Raw genomic sequence first — 27,034 nt, 5'->3', positions numbered from 1 at the left:
TTTAAAAACATGCTGCTGGCTTTTATCTTAAGCTGCTTTTTTTTTTTTTTTTTTTTTTTTTTTAGCTCTTGTACTCTTTAAACTTATTTAAAACACGTTGGCAGACAAAAGCAGTGAAGGGGGATGTAGCAAATGCTTCATGGTTGGCATTGCAAGTTGAGAATTAAGGCAAGAGATAATAACAAAACAGATTAAAAATAAATACCTGAACTCAATCGTTATGGCCAAACAGCTGCAGTCCTCGCATGGGAATATCTCCCATGTACTCAAAGGGGGGTTATCTGAATCTAGGCTTTAGGTTTTGCTCTGGTCCAGCTCATGGCAGCAAACACACTTGGGTGCTCGCAGCTGGGAGAGCAGCAGACTGGCAGCTGCAAGGAGAGGCTTTCTGCTGACCTCCAGTAAAAGGATGTGATCCCCCACCTGTAAGCAATTTTGAAGTTGTATCAGTTCTGCTGGTTCCACTTCTGATACGTGATCTCTGAAGCCAGTGGACTTGTAAAGTCACACAAGTGGAGGACCAGGGTGGGACACAACCGACAGGAGGTTTGGGCAGGACATTCCTGCAGGTATGACTCCAAACCTGGATGGATTTCACACTCTTGACCGGAGAGTGTTCAAGCTAAAACCCTCAGCAACTCTCAGGAGGTGAACAACGAGGGAGTTTTGAGGCCACGAGTACTGGCATGGCCAGATGCTGTATACAAGGATAATGGGTTGACTACATTCACACATCATTAACATCATAAGCACTATGAGAAACCACTCCAAAACTACCTCAGCCTCGTTAGAGCTATTAATCCATTTTTTCCTGGAAGAACTGAGAGTTTTTCTTTCAAATTTTTGTGACTCCCTTTGCCAGGCTCATTTCTGTCCTACTTCTATCAAATTTTGAGTAATGATATTTTGATTGCATTTTGGTTTCTACCAGTTTGATGCCATCCATAACCTTTCTTTTCTCTACATCTGAAAATTCTGGGGAAAACATGTGCTTATGTATCATATACATATTTGGCTTCCTACAGTGCATATTCTGGGGGAATGCTACTTTAGGCTGACCATGAGTTGGGATTTAGTTTCTTTTTTTTTTGTTTGTTTGTTTATTTTCTTTTGTTTTTCCAGAGCGACAACAAGGGAATGGGCTGGGTGCAGACACTGCTGCTGCTACAGAGAGGATGATAACATATTGGGGTGGCCAGGCTGAAAACTGGGAATTTCCTGGCAATCTCCCAGGATGGGGAGACAGGGAATTACTGACACCCAGTTGCAAGCTTTGCATTTTGGCAGCTTGGAGATTTTTCTAGCCCATGCCTTGGATCTAGATTTTTTTTTTCTCAATACTCAGGTGCCAGGCTCTCCCTACAGAGCTGCCCTGTGCACCCTACTGATGTTCCTGTAGCGACCAGACGCCTATAGCTGCCTCTGTTATACTGTGTACGTCCCAGGCTGAGCTCAGCTCCATTTCTGATTCAGGACATCTCTGAGAACTGGTTGAAACGAGGACTCACTAAAGCTTCCATCAGATGCTGACGGGCCTCTTTGTGCCAGGAAAACGGATGTGTGCAACAACAGCAAAAGTGCCTGGAAGCATCCCAAAGCCTGAGTGAAATGAGGGAATTTTGAGCGGCACCAAACAAAAGGAGCAGTGATTTAATCTCCACAGATGGGGAGGGGGGAGCAGCGTCAGGAAAAGCAGGAGGATGAGATTAGCTAGGCAATAAAATGAAAATGAGCAAGAGGTGGAGCAAACTGTGCTGAGATAAGAGGAGGTGGATTACAGAGCTGGCAGATGGAAGGGGAGCAGGCAGCCAAACAGGGAACAAAAAAACAGGTAATAAATCCGTAAAAATCTCAATCAACGACTTTAAATACCATTTCCAACCCATTTTCTCCAGGGAGCTAAGTGACTGTGGCAGATGTACGGCCTCCCTGCGTGCCCCCCTCAGGGTGCCCTGGGCCTGCCCCGTGCTGCTGCAGGGCAGGCGACTGTGAGTGGCCAGCAAGTTGTATGTGCTGGGGCCCAAAACCCTTGCACGGCAGCCAGGATCCTTCCTGGCACAAGGATAAAGCAGTCATTTAACACCAAAAGGTGAAAGAAATCGCTTCTTTCTTGACTGACCATTTGACTCGGCCTAATTCAGCAGCGTGAAAGCGACACATCGTCTCTTTTGTTGGCTGAAAGGGGCATTTCCTTGAGCCTCGCTGGGGCACATTAGGCTGGGTATCTCAGTTCCGGACGATAAGGCAGCTTTTATCAAGAAGCTTTCATTACTGCAGTTAAACTGGCAATAGGTGATTGATAATAAGCAGACATTTGACCTCTGTTTAAGAGTCACCAAGCCCTTGACCACTGAGTTTTTGGAGGATAATCTCTAGAATATCTTTGCCTGTGTCATTTTGGAAAGGCCATGGTGCAGCTTTCCAGATCTTTGCATGCCCCACATGAATTTCCCAATCTTCCGTTGCCTCAGGCATGTCAGTGCCCAGTGGCACTATCTCTGTCGTAGTCCTCCCTATCTCAGGAGGTTATATGAAATCATTTATTTGGCATTATATTTTGGGAGTCTGGGAGAGAATGGAAATTATGTGGGTACTGCAAAAACAAAAAGGGAAATTAATGGCCGAAGGTAAGTAATTATTTTATGAGTCTGAAACCTCTTTGTGGTAGGGACAGCTTTTTTCTCTGCAGTGGTGGGATGCCCAGCCCCACTGGGTTTGTGCTGAAGAGAAGCAACAGTGATGGCTCGTACTTCATTGCAGACATCCGTATAGAATAATAAATACACATTTTGAGCTGGCAGTTTCCCATCCAAATGTAGGGCATGAGCAGATTAATCCCATTGCTATTGAGCTGGATCAAATGATCTCCACTTCCAGAGGTATCCCAAATGGGTACCTCTTCCTCCCTCTGCCCCCTTAGCTTGTTTAATGTCCCTCAAACCATGGCCGTAAAAACTAAAATTGTACTACAAAAGGGCATAGGTCCAACCTTGTAAACATTGTTTTCATTTATCTCTTTAAGGCTCCCATTAGCTTTCCCTCATAGTCTGCTACAGATATGGCAAAAAGATGCCTGGGACAACGATCCTTATTTTTGACCTTTAAAAATCATAGACTGGGAACTAAATTTTCTTATCAGGCAGAGACAAAAGTCCCCAATTTGAATTATTTGGGGGCGGGTGGGAATGCACGACTTTTCCCCAGCAGAGGACCAGGAGAGCAGAGGAGCTGCAGGCAGGGTGCGGTGTGGGGAGGGCAATGGGACGGCGGGGAAGGCAGGGAGAGCCTCGGGTCGGGAGCTCTGTCCGGGAGCTTTCTTGAAAATCCCTGTGACTCCTAGCTGTTGGCATGTTTTTAGGAATAAGAAGCATTTCTACAATGTTGAACTAACTGAAAAAAAAAAAAAAAGAAAAAAGTGAAAAAAAAAAAAAGGACAGTCTATTTTCTTTTTTTAAGAACATTTTTTTCCCTTCGGAAAGCACTGTGGTCAGTCAGGAGATCTTGGACAAACTGTGGGAGTTAAGTGCATGAAATGCAACACTCCATGTTATATACCAGAGGTCAGGCTCAGGGTCCCTTCAGATCTAAATCATACATGCAATAAACGTTTCCCCAAAAAGCCCCTCCAAAACCCCCTAAGCCTTCCATTCAGCTTCTGGAAAACGCGGTGCAAAGACAGAACAAGACCTGGCGGCAGAAAGTCAGCAAAGAGGACAAAAACATTCAGAGTTTACATTCGACTTCAGTTCCTACAGCATTCACGCTCCCTGCCTAGCCAAAGCCCGGCGGGGAGGCTCGGTAAACAGCATCGCCCTGACGAAGCCCAGGACCCGGGGCCGACGCGCCAGGGGCTCGCGGAGCAGCCCGGGGCTCCCAGCTCTGCAGGCACTTGCTCCTCAGCTGACCCCAGAAGCTGCTGTATTTCACATGCTGTTCCTCCCTCATCCGAGCTGTGCTGCGAGATAGCTCATCCCGCTGGAAACTATAACTAAAAACACTGTCTAAAAACAGCTCCTCTTGCTGCGTGCCCAGAGGGGAGGAGCGGTCCCCAACGAGCACAGACAAACGGAGCTCAAATAAATAGCTGGGCTGAAAGGGACCCAGGAGGGCAGCCCAGGGCGGCGGGGCCGGGCAGTGATTTCACACCAAGAGGCAGGATCTCGGCTGGAGAAAGTGCCTGGCGATGACTTGCCTGCTTCCAGACCACGAGGCTGCGTTTGCTCTAACTGCAGTCGGCTGTGCTCGGGTCAGGCACACGGCTGTGTCTTGGCACCAGGTGTTACGAGGAGCTGATTTCCACTGCAGGATTAACAGCAGGATATAGAGCACAAACTCATTGCAAAATTGTGATAAAATCAAAGCTCCATCTGTATTCAGGCTGGAACTTGGAGCTAGCAATGATTGCTGTGGGAGAGCTGACAGTTTTTTCTTATTACCGATGAAATAAGCTTTTCCTGCACCTTGAAAACCAATAATGCTTTTTTCTTTAAAGGTTATATATACATATATATATAATACAGACATATAGGGAGAGTTGCAGAGAATTGAAAGCATTCTGAAAACATTTAAAGTGCAGTGTTTACTCTTTTCTTTAGAGGAGCTCAACTGTTCTCTGCTTGGATGCAAATGAGGCACACACTACTTCCACTCTAGGTATTTTTGGTCAGAACGAAAAGATAAATAGACAGTGTACGTCAAACGTCACACTTTCAGTCAGCTTTATCTAACTTTGGTCAAGAATTTAAAACTTTGCACAGGCTGCTAGCACATTTCAAGGCTGAACTGTAATTCTCCTCTGACAAAAATTTCTTGCTAACTGAGCCTGTCTGTGACATGGGAACCAACCAGCTAAAGCCTAAACCAAGGCTGTCAAACTCACTTCACTTATTAGTTATGAAATGGGAAAAAAACAGCAAGCTTCGGTGTCACATGGAAACATGAGCACGGTGGTGACACAGCCTTTCATGCACAGTGTCAGCACTAAAAACAGCGTATGGATTATTTGGGAGGTTATAAACACCGATCTCATGATTCTATTCTGGGTTGTCCCTACGACAAAAAAAAAAAAAAAGGAAAAAAAAAATAACCAAACCAAAACAATAACAACCACCAGCAGCAGCAAAAAGCCCCAAGCAATTCGCAGCTGTGCTCTGCAGCCCTTGTGCTGGTGACAAGCGGAGCTGGGAGAAGTGTGGCCCCGCTGATCCTGCTGCCTGCAGAGCTCAGGACCATGGCAGGGCCCCTCCGTCCTTGCTCCCCGCGGCTCGCTGTCGGGACGGGTGGGAGCCACGTGAGCCTGCTGCTGTGGGGACAGGATGATTTACACCGGGACAACTGCTGGAGCCACCCCCCCCAGCCGGCTGCCCTGCGCCTGCTGCACGGAGAGCGCAGCTGCTCGCAGCTCCTGAAACACTGCACTTGGGAGCTGGCTTTTTTCTTCCCTTTTTATTTTTTATTTTTGTAAGGCAAACGACCATTGCCGGGTTATCCGTGCTGGTTTGCCCTCACAGGGCACAGTTCACAGACTGCTTTGCAAATAGGTGAGCCCTCCATGCAGCCCCTGCCATCCCCGCAGAGGGCATCCTGACCCCGGGACAGCGCGTGTCCCCATTTAGCCTCTTACGTCTGAGGCCAGGGCAGATGTTCAGAATGGCTCTTTCTAATCTTCAGCTTGTCAAACCTTATTAGTTGACTTTATTAAGTCTATCTCCAAACATCTCTAAAGTAACGCGCGGTGTTGCTTTATCCCAAAATAGCCGCTCGGTATGAGATTTTGGCAGCTGGTGCTGAGGCTGGATGAGACCCTGGAGAGCAGAGTCAAGAAGGCAGCCACAGCCCAACCTGCTCGTGCTTTCAACGTTCACGGCTCCCTCCCAGCACCACAGGGCCCCGAACCCTCCTGTACCCCAGGAGATCTTCAAGCATCCCTGCTCCTCCGGCTATCCCGAGTTCAAAACTGGGCCCAGGCCAAAATTCTGCTTATGAACAACTTCAGGCACGGGAGAAGATCTGAACTTGGACCCAGACTGTACAACTGCGGGTGCTTTCCACCAGGATACCGCCCTAATTCCAGTTACAATAGGCCTTTTCTCTGCTGTCAGAGAGATGAGATGTCTGTCAGAAAGAGGTACAGAGCCACTGGTAATTATTAAAAGCATTTATCAGTAAATCCGGGACTGAAAGCATAGTGAAGGATGGGTGGCAAATCTTTTGTGAGCCATAAAATTTTCATGAGAGAATTTTTCATTGGAAAGAGCTGGAGGAAATCATACTGTATTTTAAGTGCGATATAAATTCTTATCAGTGACTGTTTTGACATAGTTTTAACCTCTGACTAAAGTACAACAATTTAAAAGACATCTGGTAACTGATGATTTTGCAAAGCTAGAAGCGCATTGTATACATTCAAATGAGCTCAAAAAAAAAGCAAAGGCACATCTGTTTTCATGAATCAGAAATCAGAAAAAAAAAAAACCACATTCTCTGTGGCAGTGTTGCTGCCGATGCTGGTTTTGAAGTTGAAGGCAAGTAAAAAGCAGAGTAGATCTAATCTCTGAGGCTGGCGGGACGGGACGTGCAGACACCCTCCTGCCTGCCGTGCTGAGCAGTCTGACAGCAGCAGCTGGAGCTGGGCTGCAGAGAACTTCGGCCTGACCCTCTCCCGAGCCCCCTGCGCGTGATGCCGCCTGCCTGCCCCCCTGCTTCTCACCATACCAGTGTTTTAGGGTGCTGCCACTGCCCAGTGGCTACTGGCCTGGCAAACCTGGGGCACGGTATTGCTATGAGAAGACCATCACGAACACAGGCAAGTCCAGATTATCACCAAATGCCCACTGCCTGCGCTGCCCTGGTGCTGCAGAACAGCACTTTCTGTTATTCAGTTTAATTTCACTTAGGTATAAGTCATGCACTATAACACAAGGAGATGCTGTTCATCCACCAGCACAGCCCCAAGCTGCTGTATCCTCCCTGCTGGTGTGGGGCCCTGCCCACCCCTTCCCATCAGATCTAACAAGCAATGCTAGAGCAGATCCGTGTCCTGGTCCTCAGCCCTTCCTTCCTCTTCACGCCAGGCCAGCAATCAGGGCCACCTTTCCTCATCCCCAGTATCATCTTTCTCCATCAGCACACAGAATTTCTCACATCTGCTCCACACAAGAAAAGGGATCAGATTCAACCCAGAGTCAAAAGATCCTCATTTGGCCCTGGATGCGTCAAGAACATGGGTCACACAAGAGCTGGAGGAGAGCAGAGGAAATCCTGGCTGTGTAAGTAACAGGGATTTCTGCCAAGAAGGCCAGAGACTTTTTTCTGTAGTTGGCCCTTGGAGAATGCTTTCTTTGACCAAAAAAAAAAAAAAAAAGGAAAAAAAAAAGGAAAAGAAAAAGAAAATGTAAAAAATCCATCCCTTGCAAGCTTATGAAAGCATGGCTGTGCGCCATGGGCTTTCTAACTCCCCAGTAATGTCCCCCATCATAATTCAAATGGCTGAAACATCCTCCAAGAATCCTCACTACCTCTCTCTCCTTTTTTTTTTTTTTTTTGTTTGTTTAAAGTAAAGCCATTAGATGGCCAGAGAAGCAGCAGCCAGTGCAAAGGGTGGAAATAATCTCCGAGGAGGTTCTGGGCAGCCCCCACACAGCCAGGTCAGGTTTCTGCAGGGCCCATGTTCTCCCCCTGCACGGAGCAAAACACTGGCAGGGACAAATCCTGCCTCTGCTGGTGTGTGAGAAACGTCTGCTCCAGTCACAGCTGAGCGAGGTGCGAGGTTAACCATCCTCTTAAAGCTGGTTTTCAGGCAGATTCAGCTTTCCTTGGACTTCTCTTTCTGACCAGAAGTTTTGCACATCTCTTATTGACCATTTTTTCTATGCTGATAGCGATGCTGCCTGAGAGCTGCCATTTCAGAGCGCTGATATGTGATGAGAAAACTTAACAACAAATGCAACCTTTTCTTTCTTCTTCACAAGAGAGACCTTTCAGCTAAGAAATACCACATTTTCCTTTACCTAGCCATTCCACCAATTGACTAAAAACCCCACCAAATTAAAGAAACCAGGACTTAACTCCTAACCAGGCCTTGTCAGAATTAATTACCCACAGCCCTATTCACCAGGGCCCAGATTTCTTCTGCTGAATTTCCTGGGAATCCCGTCCAGCCATCTTCAGCACGAGAGGGCTCAGCCCTCAATTTTATGTCTGTTGCCATTTTCCAGGGTTTGTGCTATCTGGAGTCCTTCCTGCAGCCGGGCTGGCTCTGTTCCCGTGGCTGGGAATGAGCTTCCTGAGCCATCCCCTCTCTTATCACTCATTGCTGATAATCAGCCTTAAACAAGCTCGACCTTTTGATTGATTTGAACTTTGGCCAACACGAAAACACTTGTTCTAGCAGATGAGGTCAGTCGCTCAGCTGCCTGCTTTGTATAAGGGGACAGTTAATGACACAATGGTTTTAAATCATGGCATATTTCCCATCGTGAGGACAGGGGAAGAAACAAAACTCACCAGAGGCTGTCTGCTGACATTGGGCTGGGCCAGTCTTGAGTTTGGGCTCTCACCTACTGTCTCGTGGTTACTTCTGGCATTACACTTTTCAAAATAAAAGAAACCTTCCGAATCATCTAGGAGAAGGTCTGATTTATCATCTTCCTTTCCTCTCCCTTGTGCCCTCTTGACCTCCTGAAGCCACCCCTGGACTGCAGAGGATGCCTCCTGCGAAGGATGGCCCAGTCACAGCTGACCTTGAGCATTTAATAACTAACAATGACAAACAAAACCTCCGGACTAAGAGAACGTTTCCACGGCATTTAAAATAGACTTGGAAGGAAAGAGATTTTATCTAAACAAATAAGCATGCTACTCAAACTGTCATGGGCCAAAATTTGTAACATCATGCTATATTTCAGACTTGGAAAGAAAAAAAAAAAAAACACAACTGAAAATGGAATACAAATAGCAAGCTGAAAGAAATGCAAAAACCAAACATGCAGGGAAAACCACAATGGAGTAAATCCAGATCATTTCAGCACTATAAAGGTATTTTATGCTAGTGTGAAGAGGAATTTATTATTTTATTTTCTCTGCAGGATTCAATTTAGACAAATACAAGTGCTGTCAGTGCCTCCATTGCTCTCAGTTTTATATGAAGGGGCTGAGACACACAGACTAACGGGCACTTCTTTGAGCCCTGCGACTAACAGGAGTACTGATGGGCCATTTCTTTCCTGTCTTGCAGAATAACGCTCATGAGTCTAAAAGATCTGGTAATGTTTCTTTGTATACAGTTGCTGCTGAAAAAATTACAAAAGGAGATCTTAGTTGTAAAAGGGAAATTTATATATAAACCTAAGTACTGAGAAACAGGTTTTTTTTCGGTGATTTCCAGGTTGTGAAGCACTCACAAGAATCCTTCCTGGTGGTCATCGTGTTGTTGCTGTAAGAAACCATGGCTATGAATGTGAAGAGAGATCTCACCTTGTTAGGACCTAACCAAGGGGAAAGCCCCCGGATACGACCACTTCTAAGGATGGTGTAACCACCATCTAGGTACTGAGTTGATGCATTTGCTACCAGGTGAAGCTGTTAGGGAGTCTGTAGCTTCATCCTTAGGTGCAATGAATTCTGCTTAAAGTGCATGGAAATCTGCAATAACTCACCACAGCCGACCACTTCTGAAGTACAGCCTTGAGGCTAATTTCTTACAAAAGTGTTTCAGGAACCTGTTGCTGCCCTGACTGTTCAAATTTCCCACCCAAAGTAACTCCAAAGTAGCAGGCAGTGGAGCATTACAAAGGACCTCTTGTGAGCACAGCCTTCCCTGACCAACATCTCCAGCATCACGTCCCAGTGCCGGCCTCAGCCAGCCCATCTCCAGGCAGATGTCCATTCCGGTGTCACAAAGGCAGCTGTGTGACGGGGCGGTGAGGCTTGGCACTGCTCAGCTGGTGAATGGGCATTGCTTGGTCAGAAGATCAGGGGCAGGGTGGGATGAGGACAGTGCGAATGGGCTGCCCAGAGCCCCCAGGGACTGGGCTGAGCTGCAGCCGGGTGGGTGCACAGCCTGCACCTACAGAGGTGTGAGCAGAGGGCAAACCCAGGCTGTCCCTGCAGGGACTGGGGAAAGCAAACCAAGCCCGTACCGCTTTACTGCTCCCTGGGGGCTGATTTAAGAACTACTGTCACCTAGCAAAACCACGTTAACCCGTTGAGATTGGTCATTTCCAGATTGCAAATGCTACATGACTTCTCATGCATTTGCAAAACCACTTATGGCCAGTGCCAGAAGGCTTGTTAATCTTGGTTAACTCATGCTGTCTCTTTAGAAGAGATCCACAGAGCCCCAGAGGTCTGCAACTAACACACCATATCCTTTCTTTCTTGCCAACTCTAGTAAAGAATCTGGTGTTCCTTGTCCAACACGTGTAATTACTTCAGGGGAATGCGGTTAATTCTTCAGCCTGAAGTGTCTGATGGTTGGGATGCATCAGGGGTGCCTTCAGCAGACAGAACACGGGGCTGTGCACGACCCAGCAGCACTGTGCCACAGCATGGTGCTCTCTGCACAAGGTAACCTACAGCACCTTCAGGAGGAGCACAGCCCTGCGGTACTGACTTTACTTGGACGCAAAAGAAGGGGGAAAGGCAGGAGAGCAAGAACACCACTTTTCAGAGCTCATCATTCAACTACACACATAAAAAAATCCACATGAGCCAGCTGCAGGGCCCTGAAAACCTGCCAACAGAGAGAGAAATAAATAAATAAGTAAACAAACAAACATATAAATTTAAAAACAAGCACACAGACATCTGAGTGTCTATAAATTTTACATAGCAACATTCTGTCCTTTGGATAATGTCCCCATATCCATTCAAGTTTGGAAAGTTAAATACAGCTAGCGTCTTGTAAAATATTAATTAAAGTAAGCATTATACTGGGGCCCGTGAATCATTTTACATGTGTTCAATATTTGCAAGTGTCACCATGGTGAAGAGTTGGTCTCAGCACCTAGCTACAGTGCATTAGTTATAAAGGCTTGTGAGCAACTGCTCAGCCATTGCTACTGGCTTCCCAAACTATAAACCTGTCATCTGGCCTGGGACAGCTCAGAGATCATAAAATAAGGCTTACAAGGCAACATCGCTATTTGAAGTTAATCCACGGCTCATGTGTCAGCTCCAAGAGTTAATGTTACCAACACAGAAATATCTGCAACAGGAAAGCACTGACTGGCAAATATGAATGCTGGCTGAGATAAAATAGAAGATAAGACCTCTCATAATAATCTGAGGCAATAAATTAATGGGAAGTCATATAAAGTGTGAAAGCTTTAACGACCATAAGCACAGAGAAAGAAAACCCCGTGAGAGTTCACTAACATCTCCTCAAATGACTCTGTAACCCCCAGTTTCAAGGCCTCTCTCTGTATCGCTAGGGGAAATATCCTGCAGATTAGAATTTTTGGAAAGAGATTTGCTGAATGTGCTCCTACATTCACAGAGATCTAATATCCACATACAAATATCCAACGTCCTATGAGAATGTAATGTCTTATGTCTAGCAAAAATGTCATTGGTTGTATGACAGTGATACACCACACAATCCCTGCCACCTGGTAGCCAAAGCGTTTCGTACAAAGTACCCAACTTGGCAAGCTGGACACTTATATCGGTCTTTCAATATTAACTCTGTCACAAAAAGAACAGTTTAAAATTGTTAAGTACAACATCTGGACCAGACGCTACCAAATGCTATTATTTTATCTGTTTGACTTCTCTTTGGCTTGTGCTGTGAGGAGGTTTTAGGTACCCTCCCTTGCTCTGTCGGTGCTGCAGTAATGAGATCAGTCCATTCCCCAGCGCTAAGCATCTGACCAGATGAATAATCCAGGCAGAGAACCTCATGCATCCCTCCTCCCCTGCTCTCAGCCCACTGATTATCTCAGATCATCAGTGTTTTGGATGACCGAATAAACAGGATTATCTTCTCCCAGTGCCCGTTAAGTCAAAACTGTACGGCGATCCTATTAGTGGATCGCAACAGTGTGAGTATATCCAAGCAGGAGATTATCTTTTGCTTGCTCTGTGGAGCTGAAAACAGTACTGGGAAATTTTTAATCTCCATGAAGGGACACTAGAGCTCACAGAAAGAAAACCAAATTCATTATTATCCTCAATCGGCTGCCTAGCTCAAAAAAATTATCACGATTGACAAAGTCATAACCTTCTTTCATTGATATAGTAATGGATTTGGGATGCCAATGAAAAACATCTTACATGCATAGCCTCTTTCATCCAAACTGATCCCAGAATGCTTTACAAGTGCTGCATGCAAATGGCACGTGGGATTAACAGCACTTTACAGTGGCCTGTTTCTGTTCCCACTGAGGTTAGCGAGAACAGAAGTGGGACTTGCCGCTGAGTAAAATGTGAACCAGGCTGGAATGCGGCCAGGACACTGAGATCAAGACTTGCATTCATCTGGAAACTGCTGGCACAATGGGCCCTGTTGATCAGGGCTTTGGGTTTATGTCTTGTCCAAAACAATGTAGCAAGTTACAATGAGGCGTAAAATAATGCCATTTTAAACATCTTGGTAATTTAGCATTATTTATTTTTCAAACAGTCCAAGATAAAAATATTGAAAGAACAAGCAAAGGAGGAAATACCCACATCTAAATTAAAATCTTCTTCAATTAACTATCTAGATTTTAACACGGAGTAGTGGGGAAGCAAAGCCAGCCAGCTCCCAACACTTTTAAATAAATGCATGCAAAATAATAAATTCCTTCAAAAGAAGCTTTGAAGAGCATAATTAAGCATGAAAGTTACCATATATTAAATTATACATCTAGCAAAAAAGAGTCATTAGCCCAACAAATGGACTGTTAATGATTTCAGGTTTGCTTAAGGCTATAAGCTAATAAACCTGTGATTAACCAGCATTTCTGGGATGCTGCTGTTGAAAGCTGGCAGCCTGGTGTCACAAACCTCACCCGCAGCTTAAGAAGTGCAGAAAAAAACAAAGCCACCAGAAATCGCACTATATTTGGTACCTAGAAACAACCCAGGTTTTGAGCAGGTGAAAGCCCTGCTTCGGGGCACCGGGGACTTCACCACAAGGCGAGACACCCGATGTCCCCTCCGTGTGCTGGGGTGTAAAACACACCCATGGGATATCCTGCTTGATGGTTTGATGGAGGAAATTGTGGTCCTTTGCTCTGAAGCACTGGGCAGAGGATTTCCAAGCCTTTGGGATTCCCTGCCCAGGTTGCCACCACCTCATGATTTCCATACTGAAACCTGCCCGGTTTCAGAATTGCCTGCTGGATCATTTCCCAGTACGGAGCTTTGAAACGATGGCTAAGAGCTGGTGCAACAAAGGGAACCAAGCGTGGTAGCCAGAAGAGCCCCTTTCAAGGCAAGATAAAGTCTCCAGCGATGCATCCCAGCACAGGCCATGCCCAGGAGTGCCCATGTCACAAATACCTCCCTGTCTATTTGGAAGTCATTGCTGGTAGCACCTGGGACACACCCCTGCTGCTCTGACCTGCTGGCAGCTGCCTCTCGCAGCCCCAGCAGCCATTTATATGGAAAGTAACACAACAGACGTGTGCTTGACAGCTTCCTCCAGACATTTCTTAGCAACTGGTAAGAAAAGGAAAAAAAACAACAACAGGCCGTTTGGACAGCCAGCTCCCTCCAAGCACCCATATTTATTTCCCTCATCACAGTTTGAAAAGCTGAGGACGTGGGAACCAAAACGGGCACAAAGTGCTCCTCTCCCCCAGAAGCAGCAGAAGGGAGGATGGCGCCCACCCGCTGCTGTCAGGACTGCGGGATACACGGGAGCTTACGTAGGCATTACATTTGCCTGCACAGGGCAAACTGTTTGAAATTAAAGCACAAGTATGTGCACAAACCACACCTCCATATGAGCAAGCAGATATTTGTCAATGCAATTTCAGACAAGTGAAATCTTTCTCCACTGACACGAATGCAGTACGTTACTGGGTAATATTCAGTCACATTAAAGCGTTAGATGAATGAAACAAAGTCTTTCATTGGCTATGATTACTCGGTATTTCGAAACAGAGATGGGAAGCAATCCATCATGCTGAAGGAAATAGTTGTTCATCCCTCCATCCCCCCAAAAATCATCATCTTCACCAACAGGCCCCCAGCTTTGGCTTAACTGTGGGCATAGGAATATGCACGAACTCCTAAAATGTTCAAAGAAGAAATGTGCATCCACATACATATTGCATCTGACAGAACAGCCCAGAACCGGTGGGCACCCCAGGGGCTGCAGGCAGCCTGGGGGCTCGGGGTAAGACTTCCTTCACAACAAGGATGCCCGTGCCCAGGTTTCCCAGCCTGTTCCCCTGAGCTGCTGCTCCACAGCTGCCTGGAGGGGCTTCATCGTAGCTGCCTGATCTGCTGCTCTCCTCTCTCTCCCCCCTCGGTAATATCTCCTCATCGCCTTCTTCCTGGGGAGAAACATGTAAGTGTAGAAACTGTCTCTTCACAGTGGCCCTGGGCCTCGCCGGCACTTTGCTGTTTGCTCCCTGGAGAGCCGCTAATGGTTTGGTCTGACATAAAGTTCTCACACTTAAAATAAATGGTATAAACACAGACCTCTCCAGGAAGATCTAAAAGCAAAATGAGAAATCTGTTTGATTTAAGGAAGCTCTTCCTTGAGTATTTTTTTAATGCTTTTAGCTAACCAGTAGTTCTGATGACTTTTTTTTAAAAAAAGTAAAACGAAGAAGTATTTTCCTCCTTTAGCGTCTGCATGATTTAAGGTCCAAGATTTTTATTTCCACATAACAAAAAGAAATCGGATCCTGTTTCAGCAGAGGCGATGGCAAAAACTCCCACTGACTTCAGTTACAAATAGAACAAGACCCATGTGCAAACTATGAAAGTAAGTTTTTGTGGAAACAATATCTACCAAACGCTACAGAAAGTTAAGAACTTTTCCTTTCTTTTCTGCTTTCCTTATGTTAACATGTAAGGCATAACCTCCGATGGCTTTTTTGACCTGATCTTTCAAATCTGTATAATTTTGTGTCAGATAAGTCATCCATATGGTGCCTGATTCTTCACCTAAATGCTGTTTTTTCTTATTATTCCTGCAAGAACATGGCTTGATTTTGGCAGCAGTTGCATAGACTTCAGAGTAAATATAGCTGTCACTGACTTTCCCTGAGACTCAGATACTTCTGAAAATAAGCTTTTTGGCACCCACTAAGGAACATGCTGAACATCTCCTTTAGTTACATGCCCCCAAAATAAAAAGAACCTATAAAAGTTCTTACAAGTAGCTATAAGAATTTGATTTGAGAGCTTATTTAACTCTCCTTATAAATATTCGGGGATGGTCCAGCTCTCATTCCAGTGATATCAGTCAGAATATCTTCAGTGTAATCAGTGGTGGCATCACAGTATATAACTGGACAAATAAGATAATTATTAAAAATAAGAATTTAATTATTCCTTTTTAACAGCCTCATCTGCATTTGTATGCTTGTGCAACAGAGTTCATTTAAAGGGGACCTAAGTTACAACTTACACTGGATCCTGAAACCCGGCTAACACAGCTGTGCCACAGGTCTTACTATTTAAAATGAACATTCTAAATTTGTTTTGTTTTTAACATGTTAAAAAATCTCTCCCACTAAAGTCAGTAGATTTTCCAGTGAACTCCAGCAACTTAACCCTGCAACATTTTACTATTTCTAGATGAAAGCATGAGTTTCAAAATTTGTCCTAAAGAACAAATACATGCATGAAGTTACGATGACGTTGCAGCAAGCCTAAGAGTCGTCCTGGAATAGAAAACAATCCAAGCAACAATATTTGGCTCTGGGAAGTTTTCCCAGAAGTTCAGGAGCAGGAGCCTCTCTTCTGCTAAGGCTACAAAAAATTCTGGATCTAGGCTCCTGTGCATGGCTCCTAAGGCCATCAGGCTGTTTAATTTGTTAGTTGAATATTCTGTTACGAAAAGTTTATCTCTCTTCTGATTCTGTCTTGTTCCGGAGATGACCTTGTGAATGGAGCTAATCCTGATTTTTTTTTTTTTTTTTTTTAACCTCCTAACAGGTAGGCATGCCCATATACAAATGTAAGCAGACTGTGAGGTCTTCAACATCTGCCTTCAAAGTGACTACAACAGATTAGCATTATTTCTCACTAAAAGCATCCTGGTTTGGTAAAAAAAAAAAAAAAAAGGTCCCAGGAGTGTTTTATTACCACAGCTGACCACAAGATGGAAGTCCTTTTCCATTAGATGTCTCCTGATTAGGAAAAGTAATAAAAAATACATCCTTTCTCCAGAGAAGTGTTTTAGAAGAAGCAGAACAGGGTACCATCCTGTCAGCAGCTTGTCTGGGAGGCCTCATCCATTTCTTGTTCTTTCTCCATCCAGGAAAATAATTAGGAGAGACTTCCAAAATGATGGGGAAGCTGCTGGGTCTCCCACTTTGCAGCCTTATCCGTTTGGCAGCAGGGTGCTGGGTCACCCTGCTTTCCTCCCTTACCTCAGGATAAGCGCAGCTCTGCAAGAGGGATTTTATCAGCACATGGTAGAGAAACTGATAAGATCCTTTCTTCTAGGTGGGTAGCCAAGGTGTAATCAATTTCATTTAACTAGCAAAAGTTTAATTTAAAACCAAAGCCTTTTCCTGAGAAGTTTTCAATTTTTTTCCAAGGACAGTCTCACTCAGAAGTGATCCTGAAGGAAATCCCTAGTCAGCTCCACTCGATACCCCTGTAGCTTAGATACACCAAGCAGAGAAAAGCTTTGTCAACATGTGTTCATTGTTTAATTTGGAAGCATGAAGGATAAAGTAAACTCTTTCTTCATATCATACCATTACATATATATAAATATATTTTTTTTTAAGAGCTAAAAAGCCCTCCGAGGAGTGATTCCAGCCACCCAAAGCCTGCGATGGCAGAGTTCAGGGGGTTCAGCAGGATTTTGCCTAAACTGCTGCACCGTACCCTACACAAAACCACTGGTCTGGGATCTAAATGCTAAATGTCATTTATTTTTGTTGTTGCTTATTTACAAAAATATGCAGAGCCTTGCCGTGGGATGCCACGGGGCATAAACAGAACTAAAAGGCCATTGCTGTCCCAAGGGGCAGCAGAAACGGGGGCGAGGCAGGACGGCGGGTGGGAGATGTGTCCCCTTCCCACCTCCAAGACAGCACAAGATGCGATATGTCCTGCTGCCCAGAAGGGAGGGCTGCCCGTGTCACTGCTGAGACCTTCGCTCGCCCTGCCACTGCATCTGGCCCAGCTCACCAAAGCTTGCTTTTTAACAAACTACTGCTATGAAAGAAGTGGAAGAACAGCTTCTCTGTTTTTAATTACCTGATCAAATTTACCACTCTAAATCTAATTGAGACGGCAAGTAGGGAACTACATTTAAAGACAGACAAGACATTTGCATCTGTTTTGCTGATTATAGTAGTTGCACGTTTTACTTTAAACATCAATGGGTTGCAACTGCTATTCAAATGATATGGAAATTGCTACTTTATACTGAAATTTCCCTTAAGCAACAAAGGAAAGGATTAGCACATGGCTCTGGTTTTTCTTTTCTCTTCTTCTTTTGAATTTAATAAAACACTGTGGCAGTGGAAAACTCTTTGATGGCTCATAAGCAACACCTGTATCTTTTAATATTTTATTATACCAAGTTACAGAATATTTGAATCCTTTTGTGTAACTATTATGATAGCAATTTTTAATTAAAATAACCTTCTATATCTGAAACACTGAATTCATTTTCACAAGTCTACCGCAAAAATGCACATACACAGGCTACATGGATAATTATGCAAGGGAATTAAGTTTCTTAGAAGCAATTTATAATTACTTTACTATAAATATTTCAGGTTTAGGTGAAGTTAATCAACTGGATGCCTGCGTGGAGCCTGTCTAGTTCACACAAACTCAAGAAACATGTCTCATGTGGTCAGTGCTGCCCGAGACTCAATCCAACACGTTTCCAGCAGCATATAGCAGCGTCAGTGCAAATGAGAATCACACCAGTCAAACCACAGCATGAACTTCTCCCACTGCAGCTCGCATAAGTAAAATCAGTTGTGTCCCAGCTGTTTGCAGGACTGATTGTTTAATCCCTGTCCAGCTCAGTGCCTTTTTATACAATCCTAAAAATGGCAAATTTTTAGTGAATTACAATGGTTAACGTCACTCCAGGTAGTAAATATAAATGATGCAAGGGATATATAAAGATTGTTTTATTAATTTCCCCTCAAATTGACTACTTTTACAGAAGACTAATTAAAAACACTTTACAGATGTTTTGAATATTACTGCAAGTTGCTGACATGGTAGAGAAACACGAGCAAATGCATATCACTGGCAGCCTTATGTGCCTTATAGGTACCTACCAAGGGAGAGTTTCAAGATGACCATTGGTCTTTCCACTGACTCCATTGTTACAGAATCTTCTTTATTCGTACCATGTACCATAATCTGAATATGTCCTCTCACCACAGTTATCCAGAATCTGCTGAGGAAAAGAGAAGTGCATTACTAACAAAATGTTTTTAAATAGTCCCATGCAGAAACATTGATAGAATTAAACTGTAAAACAATCTGTCTAAAGAGTGACTCACAACATTTCTTTTTTGATGGCGAAACTTTGATGTTTCAGGGTGCTAGGTTGGTGGGAAACTGTCAAGTCTTCACCAAATCAGTTTCCTATTCTTGAAATTAGTTAATTTGAACACTAAAGCACTGAAGTCAATCACTGCGTTCTCATGTTCCTTAAGCTTCTAGACAGACCTGGTGAGAGCCTTTCAATTCTTCATACACAGGTTCGAAGACAAACGCAAAAAGAATGATTAAACAAAGTAACTCCTTTTTCCCAGTAAAATGTTTCAGTAAATCACCCGCGATATACAGCAACGCCAGTCTGGGACTGCCTACATTATGCAGGGACACAAATTCTGCTCTTACTCACACACCTCTGCAGTCCCACTGCCTTCAGCGGACTTTTTCTCTCAAAAATAAAAGGGCAACATCACTTTAAAACATTTGCATCGCATTCATCGTACTGAAACCAACACAACAGGGCAGGCCACGATATATTCGTGCGAGAGCTCTGATAACCGTACTTGCACTTTTGGTTTTGTCAGTCACACATGAATATTTATGCACATTTCCATGATATGTCCCCTGGTTTGCATAGGGCACAGGTTGTCAGCAGCTGAAAGCCATTAGCATCTGACAGCTGCTAAAATAGCTTGTTTGAAACAAATAGGTGGTCCCGTCCATTGTCTAGCAGGCAGGTGATTAAGGCATCATTATGAGCTGCATCTTCTTTGGCAGCTGCCCGGACAAGGAAGGCCCTTCTTGCACTGCTCAGACCTGCCTGGTGGAGGGGAGATTTAATTATCGTCACTACATAATGGGTAGTTTGTAGGAGCCCGAGACCTGACAGAAACAGATAGTGGGCAAACACAGGACAGCTCGCAGCCGATGAAGTAATTACAATCCAAATAAGAGTGCGTGAGCCGACAGGGAGCAGCAGATGTTGCTGTCCATCAGCATCTCCATATAAAACATATGTTTAAATGTTATTGGAAAAAAAAAAAAAAAGGGTGCAGCAGAACGTTATTTGCATTATTTGCAGAGCTACAGGATACTGGCATGGGGGGGAAGCTCAGGGAAGAGGCAGATTCTCACAGGGAAAACCCAGGGGATCTCTCGGGAGCAGAGAGGTGGAAGACATGGAGTGCACGGGGCAGGAGGGACGGGTGCTGGGAGGCAGCAGGAGGAAGACACTGCTTCACCTTCAACCTGCCGATCTCCTCCCCTCCCAGCCCACTTCATGGATCTGATCCTTAGGTAGGGAGAGTGCGAATGCACTGAAGAACTGTAATTGTGCTTGGAGGAAGAGAGAAAGAGAGGGGTGAACCTGCGTGTTGGGCACACAGGGCTGAGGACTTTCCACCTCCAGTGGGCAGCCAGGGAAAGGTGGTCAAGGCCCCACTCACATTTACCCTCCCCATGTGGAAAAGGCTGCATGCACAACAAGGACAAAGTGCTGCCCAGTATCTGCCCGAGTACTTCTGCTTCCCAAAAACAAAATAAAAGCATTTAGTGGGCAGGGACAAAACGGGGTGCTCAAATACAGCAGAAGAGGTGCAATGCAAGTGAATCCTTCTGAGATGCTAGAAATGCTTGCCTCCATACCACACTAATAAACACAACTATTCCACTCAAGGCTATTTCATAAATTATTTTAAAAAATAAAAAGATGCAAAAGCAGGAAATGCCAACATGTGCACATTACTTCCTTTTTAAGCATTTTCTTGGCAACCCCCCGTCTGTTTTACCTCAGACTTTCTTCCTGAAGAGAATTAATCTTAATAAGCTTAAAATTTAAAGAATTTCTGAAATGACTGTACCTACCACAGTATCACCTTCTAGACTTGTGATGCTGCCACTGTCACCACCTTCCATATTTCCAGCATTCTTTTTCTTCAAAATCTGCACAAATAATTACCGTTGTAAACACATTTATGCAAGTTTTCAGAAAAGAAAAAAAAGCCAGACTCAACAGCAACATGAATTTGGTTTGTAAATTGCCATGCAGCACTGTCACATTATAAACAACTATGTACATGTACAGCTTCACTGCCTTTGATGCAAAGCCAGAATCAGACCTTTTCAACATTTTCTCATTGAGGCTAAATTACAAAACAAACCACGCATGCTAGAGTGCAATGGCTTTGATGGGAATGGTGTCCAGGTGCGTTTCTTTTTGTAACACTGATATAGTCTTTCAAATATTGCAGCATTTTCTCTGGAGACAAGCAAAAGTCTCACAATCAGAGCTATTCTAATAGAAACATTCTTAGATAATTTGCACATGAAGAGAGAATTGGGTCTTCTCATTTTGTCTGGGCTTACCAGAAAGGCTATCAGAAAAGTTGAGTATGTATTACATATTTTGGAGCTAGTTTTTGATTTCATTTCGCCCTTTCGCAGTGTGTAGCTCCTCTGAGAAAGAACAGTCCCTGGGGACAAGGCAGCCTGATCCTAACTCCAGCCCGCAGAGCAGCCTGCCCTCGCTCATCCTGCCTGCTTCTGGCCTTGGGTATTTGCAGCATCAGAGGGACGAGGGCTGGACGGGAAGGCAGCTGCAGCAGTTACTCTGTAAGCCCTGAGCTCTCTTTCCTTAGGCCGTTGGTTATTGGGGAAGGCAGAGGGAAGGGGGAAGCTGCTGAGGGCTGCACGTCTGCCTCCTCAATTCAACTCCTTTTCAGCACGCAGGGAATCGGGTCTTGATCTCACAGCAGATTTTTTCCCACGTGCTGTGCACAGTTACTATTATAAGCACAATCATGGTGAATGTTTGTGCAAACGACAAGCTACAAATCTTCTCGATACTTTATAGATCTTCGTGACTATTTGTATTTCATTTGTATTTTTTGGAAATGGTGAGCTTGGAAATATGCCCCACTTTTCTGGAAGCGTGTGCACAACGCGGCTCTAATTTACAAACCTTGAAGTTAATAAGAACAGCAAACATTTGCGCCTAAAATCATCAGGGAAGAAATGACCTCCATTATCCAGTCCCAGGGCTCACAAAATGTTCACTGCTGCATGTTTGCACAGTGTATTTTTAAAACATGGACTGTTTAAAATATACACAATTAATATTAACAAAGACCTGTAGTTCTCAGAGTGAGTAGCTGGAACAAGCACTGCCTCCTGTCTGATGTGCAATGACCTTTGGAAATATTTTTAGGCACTGTCCCATAAGCAATATGTCTTGCACAAATTACTTCTACCCAGATATAAACCAGCATTAACCAAGAGAGCAACATGGGATGAATTCGTGTTTTCTAAAACTGGGGGGAAAAGAAAGTTACCAAGGTTTATAAGAGGATTTATAAACTGCATAATTTTCTCTCTTGTTTAATCCTAACACATACAGAGACCATGTGCCATGGATAAGGACATTCATAACAGACTGAAGTGTTATACGATTCCCCCATTTTTGAGTGAAGGATGGAGACTAAAGTAATTAGCTTCCTGTAAGAAACAGAACGGCTAGACCTTAATACAATCCATTATATATTCAATTAGGAGCGTTTGTGTTTTCCAGTAAGGAGAAAGATAAATTTCAGTAATGACTAAAAGCTTTGAAACTTCACAGAATTAATCTAAAAGTTAAAGTTAGAGAAAACTTATGTGGAGTAATACATTCTGTGTCTTGGAAGTGATCACTTCTCCTAGCCACAGGAGAAGCCAAAGTGCATGGTGTGCCTGGGTATGCAATTGGCTCATACAGTTGCACATCATCACATATTGATGATAAAAAGTCAAGGAAATGACATGAAGGACTAGGAAAAACTAAGTGAAATAAATAAAATAGAAACTATAAGGCTGGGCATTTTCACACCTCATTTTTTTTGTCCAAGTTGTAAAGGAAATGTAGAAACAAAGGAAATGCAGATTCAGATAACTTAGAACCAGCAAACAAAGTCAAAAGTACTTCCAAACGCTTTCTATGATCTATTCTGTGAAAAAGCGCAGAAAAAGTACTATTTGACTAACAACTGGCATGATTCACCAGACGTAGGAGGAGCCTCCAAACACACCAACCTGCTTCCAGCCCCAGCCAGCAGCAGATCTGAAGAGAGGAGTACTACGAGCAAGGTAAACATGACGTGAGCAGACCCAGAATACCCTCTTGGGTTACACAGTCTCTTCAGGGACTTCCTGAGCCAGAGGAATGATTTAAACCCACACTAATTTAGCGACGATGCAGCTGCAGCAGTCAACATCATCCCTAAAAATTAAGGTAGCAGAAAGATTTGGTACAGCTGTTAAATATACACATACACAATCACCATGTATGTAATGGATATAATCTGTATTCAAAGATTTTGAATGTACAAAAATTGTTATATAAAAAAAAACAAAACAAAACTCCCAAACCCTGCACATAAAAACACAGCAGGTATTTTAAAAATATGAGGTATTGTTTCTAATCCATAGATTTTTTTCATGAGTGTAAACCTGTGAAAAAAATGGAATCAGCTCTCCCTGTTTTAGCTGCAAACAAAACAAATGTCTGTGGTTACCTCACAGACAAAAGCTAATGTAATTGTGTTCTGTCATTCTGTAGCAAATGAAGAGCTACCAGGAAGCTTTTTATCAAATGGATCACACCACAAACCAAACCTTTGTGAAAATTCAGAGAGGAGATGGAAGATTAAGGACTTGTTCCTTTCCACTTACAGTTAAAAAAGAAGGCACGTGTGAGAGAATAATCATCAGTATCCAAAAGATGAACAGAGTTCCAAATTGCTTTTTTTTTATTGTCCCAAAATTCCCTAAAGAAAAAAAAATATACAGAAATAAAACTCAATGTAGAAATACTTATGATGCAGGAAGAGACCAGGGTATGATTGCACAAAGGATGACCCGCTTTAGGTGATGCTGCCAGACAATTTCCTTCCCTGTTACATCACCATTAGGTTCCTTGTTAAGCCCATTTCTTTAAAAGTCACCCACAAAGGGCCAGTGGCATCAAAATGCCATATTCAGAAGAGGTTTTTTTACTGAGCACCCAGTCCAGGCTCTGCAGCTGTTTAAAAGGCATGCAGAGCAGTCCAGAGTGTCAGGGGTGGAAGTGAGTGCTGCCTTCAGAGTTATCATCTCTTGAAGCTACAAGGCAAGTAATTTTAACATATGGGTAGACACAGTCAAAGACCTACCAGTTATTAACATTTGTTTTTCCAGCTGCCTTGGACATGGACCTTTTTTAACAGAGTGCTGCAGTTCTTCTTTGTCTGACCTGCCTGGTCCACTCTGCAGCTTCCTACGGTCAACCCCGAAACTCTGCTGGATGTAAAAGAGTGAGTCCTGTCCTGGCAGAAGAGCCAGAGTCCCAAGGCACTGGCTCTTACCGGATTTCATCAATATCACATGCATTTCCAGTAAAAATCTCGGTAAATATAATCAACCTGATAAGTGTTTGTTTTTCCTTTCCTTATGAACTACTTGAGCCATGCTGGTATGTTCATTCCAAATTCTGCTGCAATCACCTGTTTTACTACATCTGTTGTTGAGAAGGATGGACAACAAGCTAAATAGTCTAATGGACAGCAAACTCTAAAGAAAGAAAAATACAAATTTTGCATTAAATCATATTGAAAGGTACAGTCCATGTCATACTTTCTGTTTAAGACTTTGAGATTAAACTCTTCTGGTGTAATGGTGCCACCAGCAGATAATAGTTAGAACTGGTTTTAGCTGAAAAACAGATGAGAGACATTTCTCTGTGTAGGCTATTTAAACTTCCAAAACCATACTCTTTAATTTCTTAAAATAATATTTTGGCAACGACATGGAGGTGAAAAAACTTCAAAATGTGATCTATCAGCAGGTAAAAATTTGGCTAGATACTTTCCTGTACAACTCTCTTTTTTGTTTCTCCATGATTTATAAAGATACAGAATTGTTTGTGACTGTGTGGGGTACAAAAAGCAAGACCTCTGTAAACAGCTCCTCAAATACATTTACAAGAACTATCTGCATGCAAGTCATCCTACATCTAGTTCATAAAGTTCTTTAACGGGAACAAGGAAACATTAGAACAGAAGGTAATTCTTTTTGCCTCAAAAAGGTCCCTATATTTTGCTCACCATGACAAAGATTTCATGAGAAAAACGTGCTGCTCTTTCAGTCTACAGCTTGGGGCAGATCTACAGCTTTTTCTCCCTTAAACTTCTCTAGACAGTAAGTCAGCCTTCCACTTCATCACCTCCAAAACCACGATAATAATAATAATAATAATGAATAATACAAAAGCAATAACGCTTCCCTTATTTCACAGTGGTATTTTTTGTTTTGTTTTCTCTTTTTTCATTTTTTTTTCTTTCCTGTAATGAAAAATATGTAAATGATTACGAGCTACTCAGACACTGCAGTAAAGGACCTTCAAAATGCCGTGGTATGAATTTGTCCTGGCTTTCTTCAAATATAATTAGTTACACTGAGAAGAAAAAATCCATACCATGAAAATTTTATACAAGGAACTGAGATTTAGATCACAGTTACAGCAATGTAACTCAGCTTTCCTGAGAAGAGTTCCTCCTGATTGAAATCTTGGTAATTAAAGTACCAAGTCAGTTATCAGGAAAATAACTGAAAGCAAGACTTCCATCCGCTGACGTACAGGTTTTGAATACAGTAAGGCTTCTAGGAATTACATCCATTCTGCAATCCTTTATGGCCATGGCCTCTCACTGACATTATCTGAAGTGTGATGTGGCTGATGTGGAGCACCTCAGACAACCCCGCGGGGCTCTCATGACATAAACCCTCAGCCCGAAGTCACTGTCACCCGTTGTGCATTCACACCACTGCACCTGCATATTTTATGTCACAGACAAAAGGTCAAAAGCTTGCCAGCAGGCTGCCTGGCTTCACAGCCACACAATGCGCTGAGAAAAATAACTCCAAGGAGCTGCTTGCTGTAATTTCCTGCAATTCAAGACTATTTATTTTTAAAACTTTTGCTGCCAAACCCCCAGCTGACTGTCACACTTACCGAATTTTATCATCAGAACATTGTAATTTATTAGAGATCAACTCCAACTGGTTATTTGACTGTCTTGGTTTTAAATACCACTCAGCCCTTTTAGCTGCTCTGAATCCTTAGGGCTCTCTATAATTAATGTTCCTTTAGCAGAGGCAGTAAGGGGATGGTGTGTGCACAGCCCATGTTAACCCTTTGCTGAGACCACTGCGAAACCACACTGAGGGCTGTGTTTTAAAAAGGGGTTGAACAAAATGATCCACAGAACTGTTTCTACTTCTGACATTTGAAAATTACCTTTTTATACCAGTGGGCTGAGCATAGCCCCTAACTACCTAAGAGAGACTCCCAGCCACCTCCACTCCCCGAGCAACAGAAGGGTTTCGCCCAGCCTCACACACATCTGCCACCTCTAACAGCTGTCAGGGGTCCCCAAAATTGAGCTCTGTTAAGCTTTTACCTGTAACATCGAGCAGCACATTAAAAAGCACCAGAATCTCCTTGAAAAGCAAAGATGAGGTTGCTGCTATTCTCTAGAAATTCTCCTTTGTTTTCAGCACAGGTAAGTGATCAAGCCAGCTTCTGTAGACACCTGAACACGCTTGAGCTGGCATCATGAATGAGGCCCTGCATCCCCAACAGCTGCAGCACCTTCTTGTTCTACAACCTACTCTGCAACCTCACTCTTCCCCACCTTCCTCATAGATGACCAAGAATGAATACAAAAATATTTCTGAGTAAATACCGAATTTTATTCCTACATCAGAAGATAATCTCCACTGCTCTTTAAGTCAGTATTATCTGAGCCCAGAGAGGTCAAATACCAAGTATTTGGCAAGAAGTAAAAACCTTCACACAACAAAAGCCGAAGGAGTGAACACATTTTCCTTTAAATGTTAACATCTTATCATTGCTATCATCAACCTTCTTTTTTGGCTATATGAACTTTGCCATTAGTAGAAAAAAAAAAAACAGTCTAGCATAGAACAACAGCTACGGTCTACTCTTGGCAATAAATATTTACATCGGTGAGTTTTGCATAGTTGAGGGGTTCAAACGTGATCTCAGAACATTCCAATAATCTGTCGTGAAATAAAATTGCAGCAAAATTACTATGCTCAATATCTATTTATTAAGAATTGTTACTGCAATTGGAGTCCTGAAGGGGCTGTCCTAAGAAAGCTTTCTCCTTTCTAGGCGAACTATTTAGGGCAGTATCCTTGACTGAACTTCCAGCGTTCTAGCTAATTTGACCATGTTTGCCTTCTACCCTAAGCACTCCCAGCAAAAATAGCTGCCAGAGCTCCTATACAGCAGCTGTTTCAAGAAGGCAGTCTTCAATTTTTGCAATTCTTCTATACTATTTCAAGAAGATTTTTTTCCAAGCTTCTCACATAGCTTTTAGTAATGGCAGATATGTTTTGTGTAAGTCTG

The 27,034-nt window shown here is 43.4% G+C and overlaps 1 protein-coding gene across 15 annotated transcripts in view; it reads right to left on the bottom strand.

The window, feature by feature from the left end:
• LOC310882714 (uncharacterized protein) overlaps nt 1-27,034 on the bottom strand; it is an 89,430-nt gene that overhangs the window by 8,566 nt on the left and 53,830 nt on the right. For 11 of the 15 annotated variants that reach the window (XR_014573093.1, XR_014573094.1, XR_014573095.1 and 8 more), the window contains 5 exons: nt 23,296-23,390; nt 22,657-22,843; nt 20,455-20,532; nt 18,426-18,544; nt 206-10,732 (listed from right to left, as the gene is read on the bottom strand). Coding sequence is in view for 1 of the 15 variants with exons in the window: in XM_083801846.1 (XP_083657972.1) it covers nt 22,803-22,843; nt 23,296-23,390 (136 nt within the window). In the remaining 14 variants the exon portion in view is untranslated. The other 4 variants (XR_014573099.1, XR_014573100.1, XR_014573105.1 and 1 more) reach the window with 4 other exon arrangements.

This window comes from Anser anser, assembly GCF_964211835.1.
Source record: "Anser anser genome assembly, chromosome: 16".
Classification (NCBI taxonomy): Eukaryota; Metazoa; Chordata; class Aves; order Anseriformes; family Anatidae; genus Anser; species Anser anser.
Note: the sequence above shows the minus strand (reverse complement) of the source record. Positions and strands in the feature narration are given on the sequence as shown.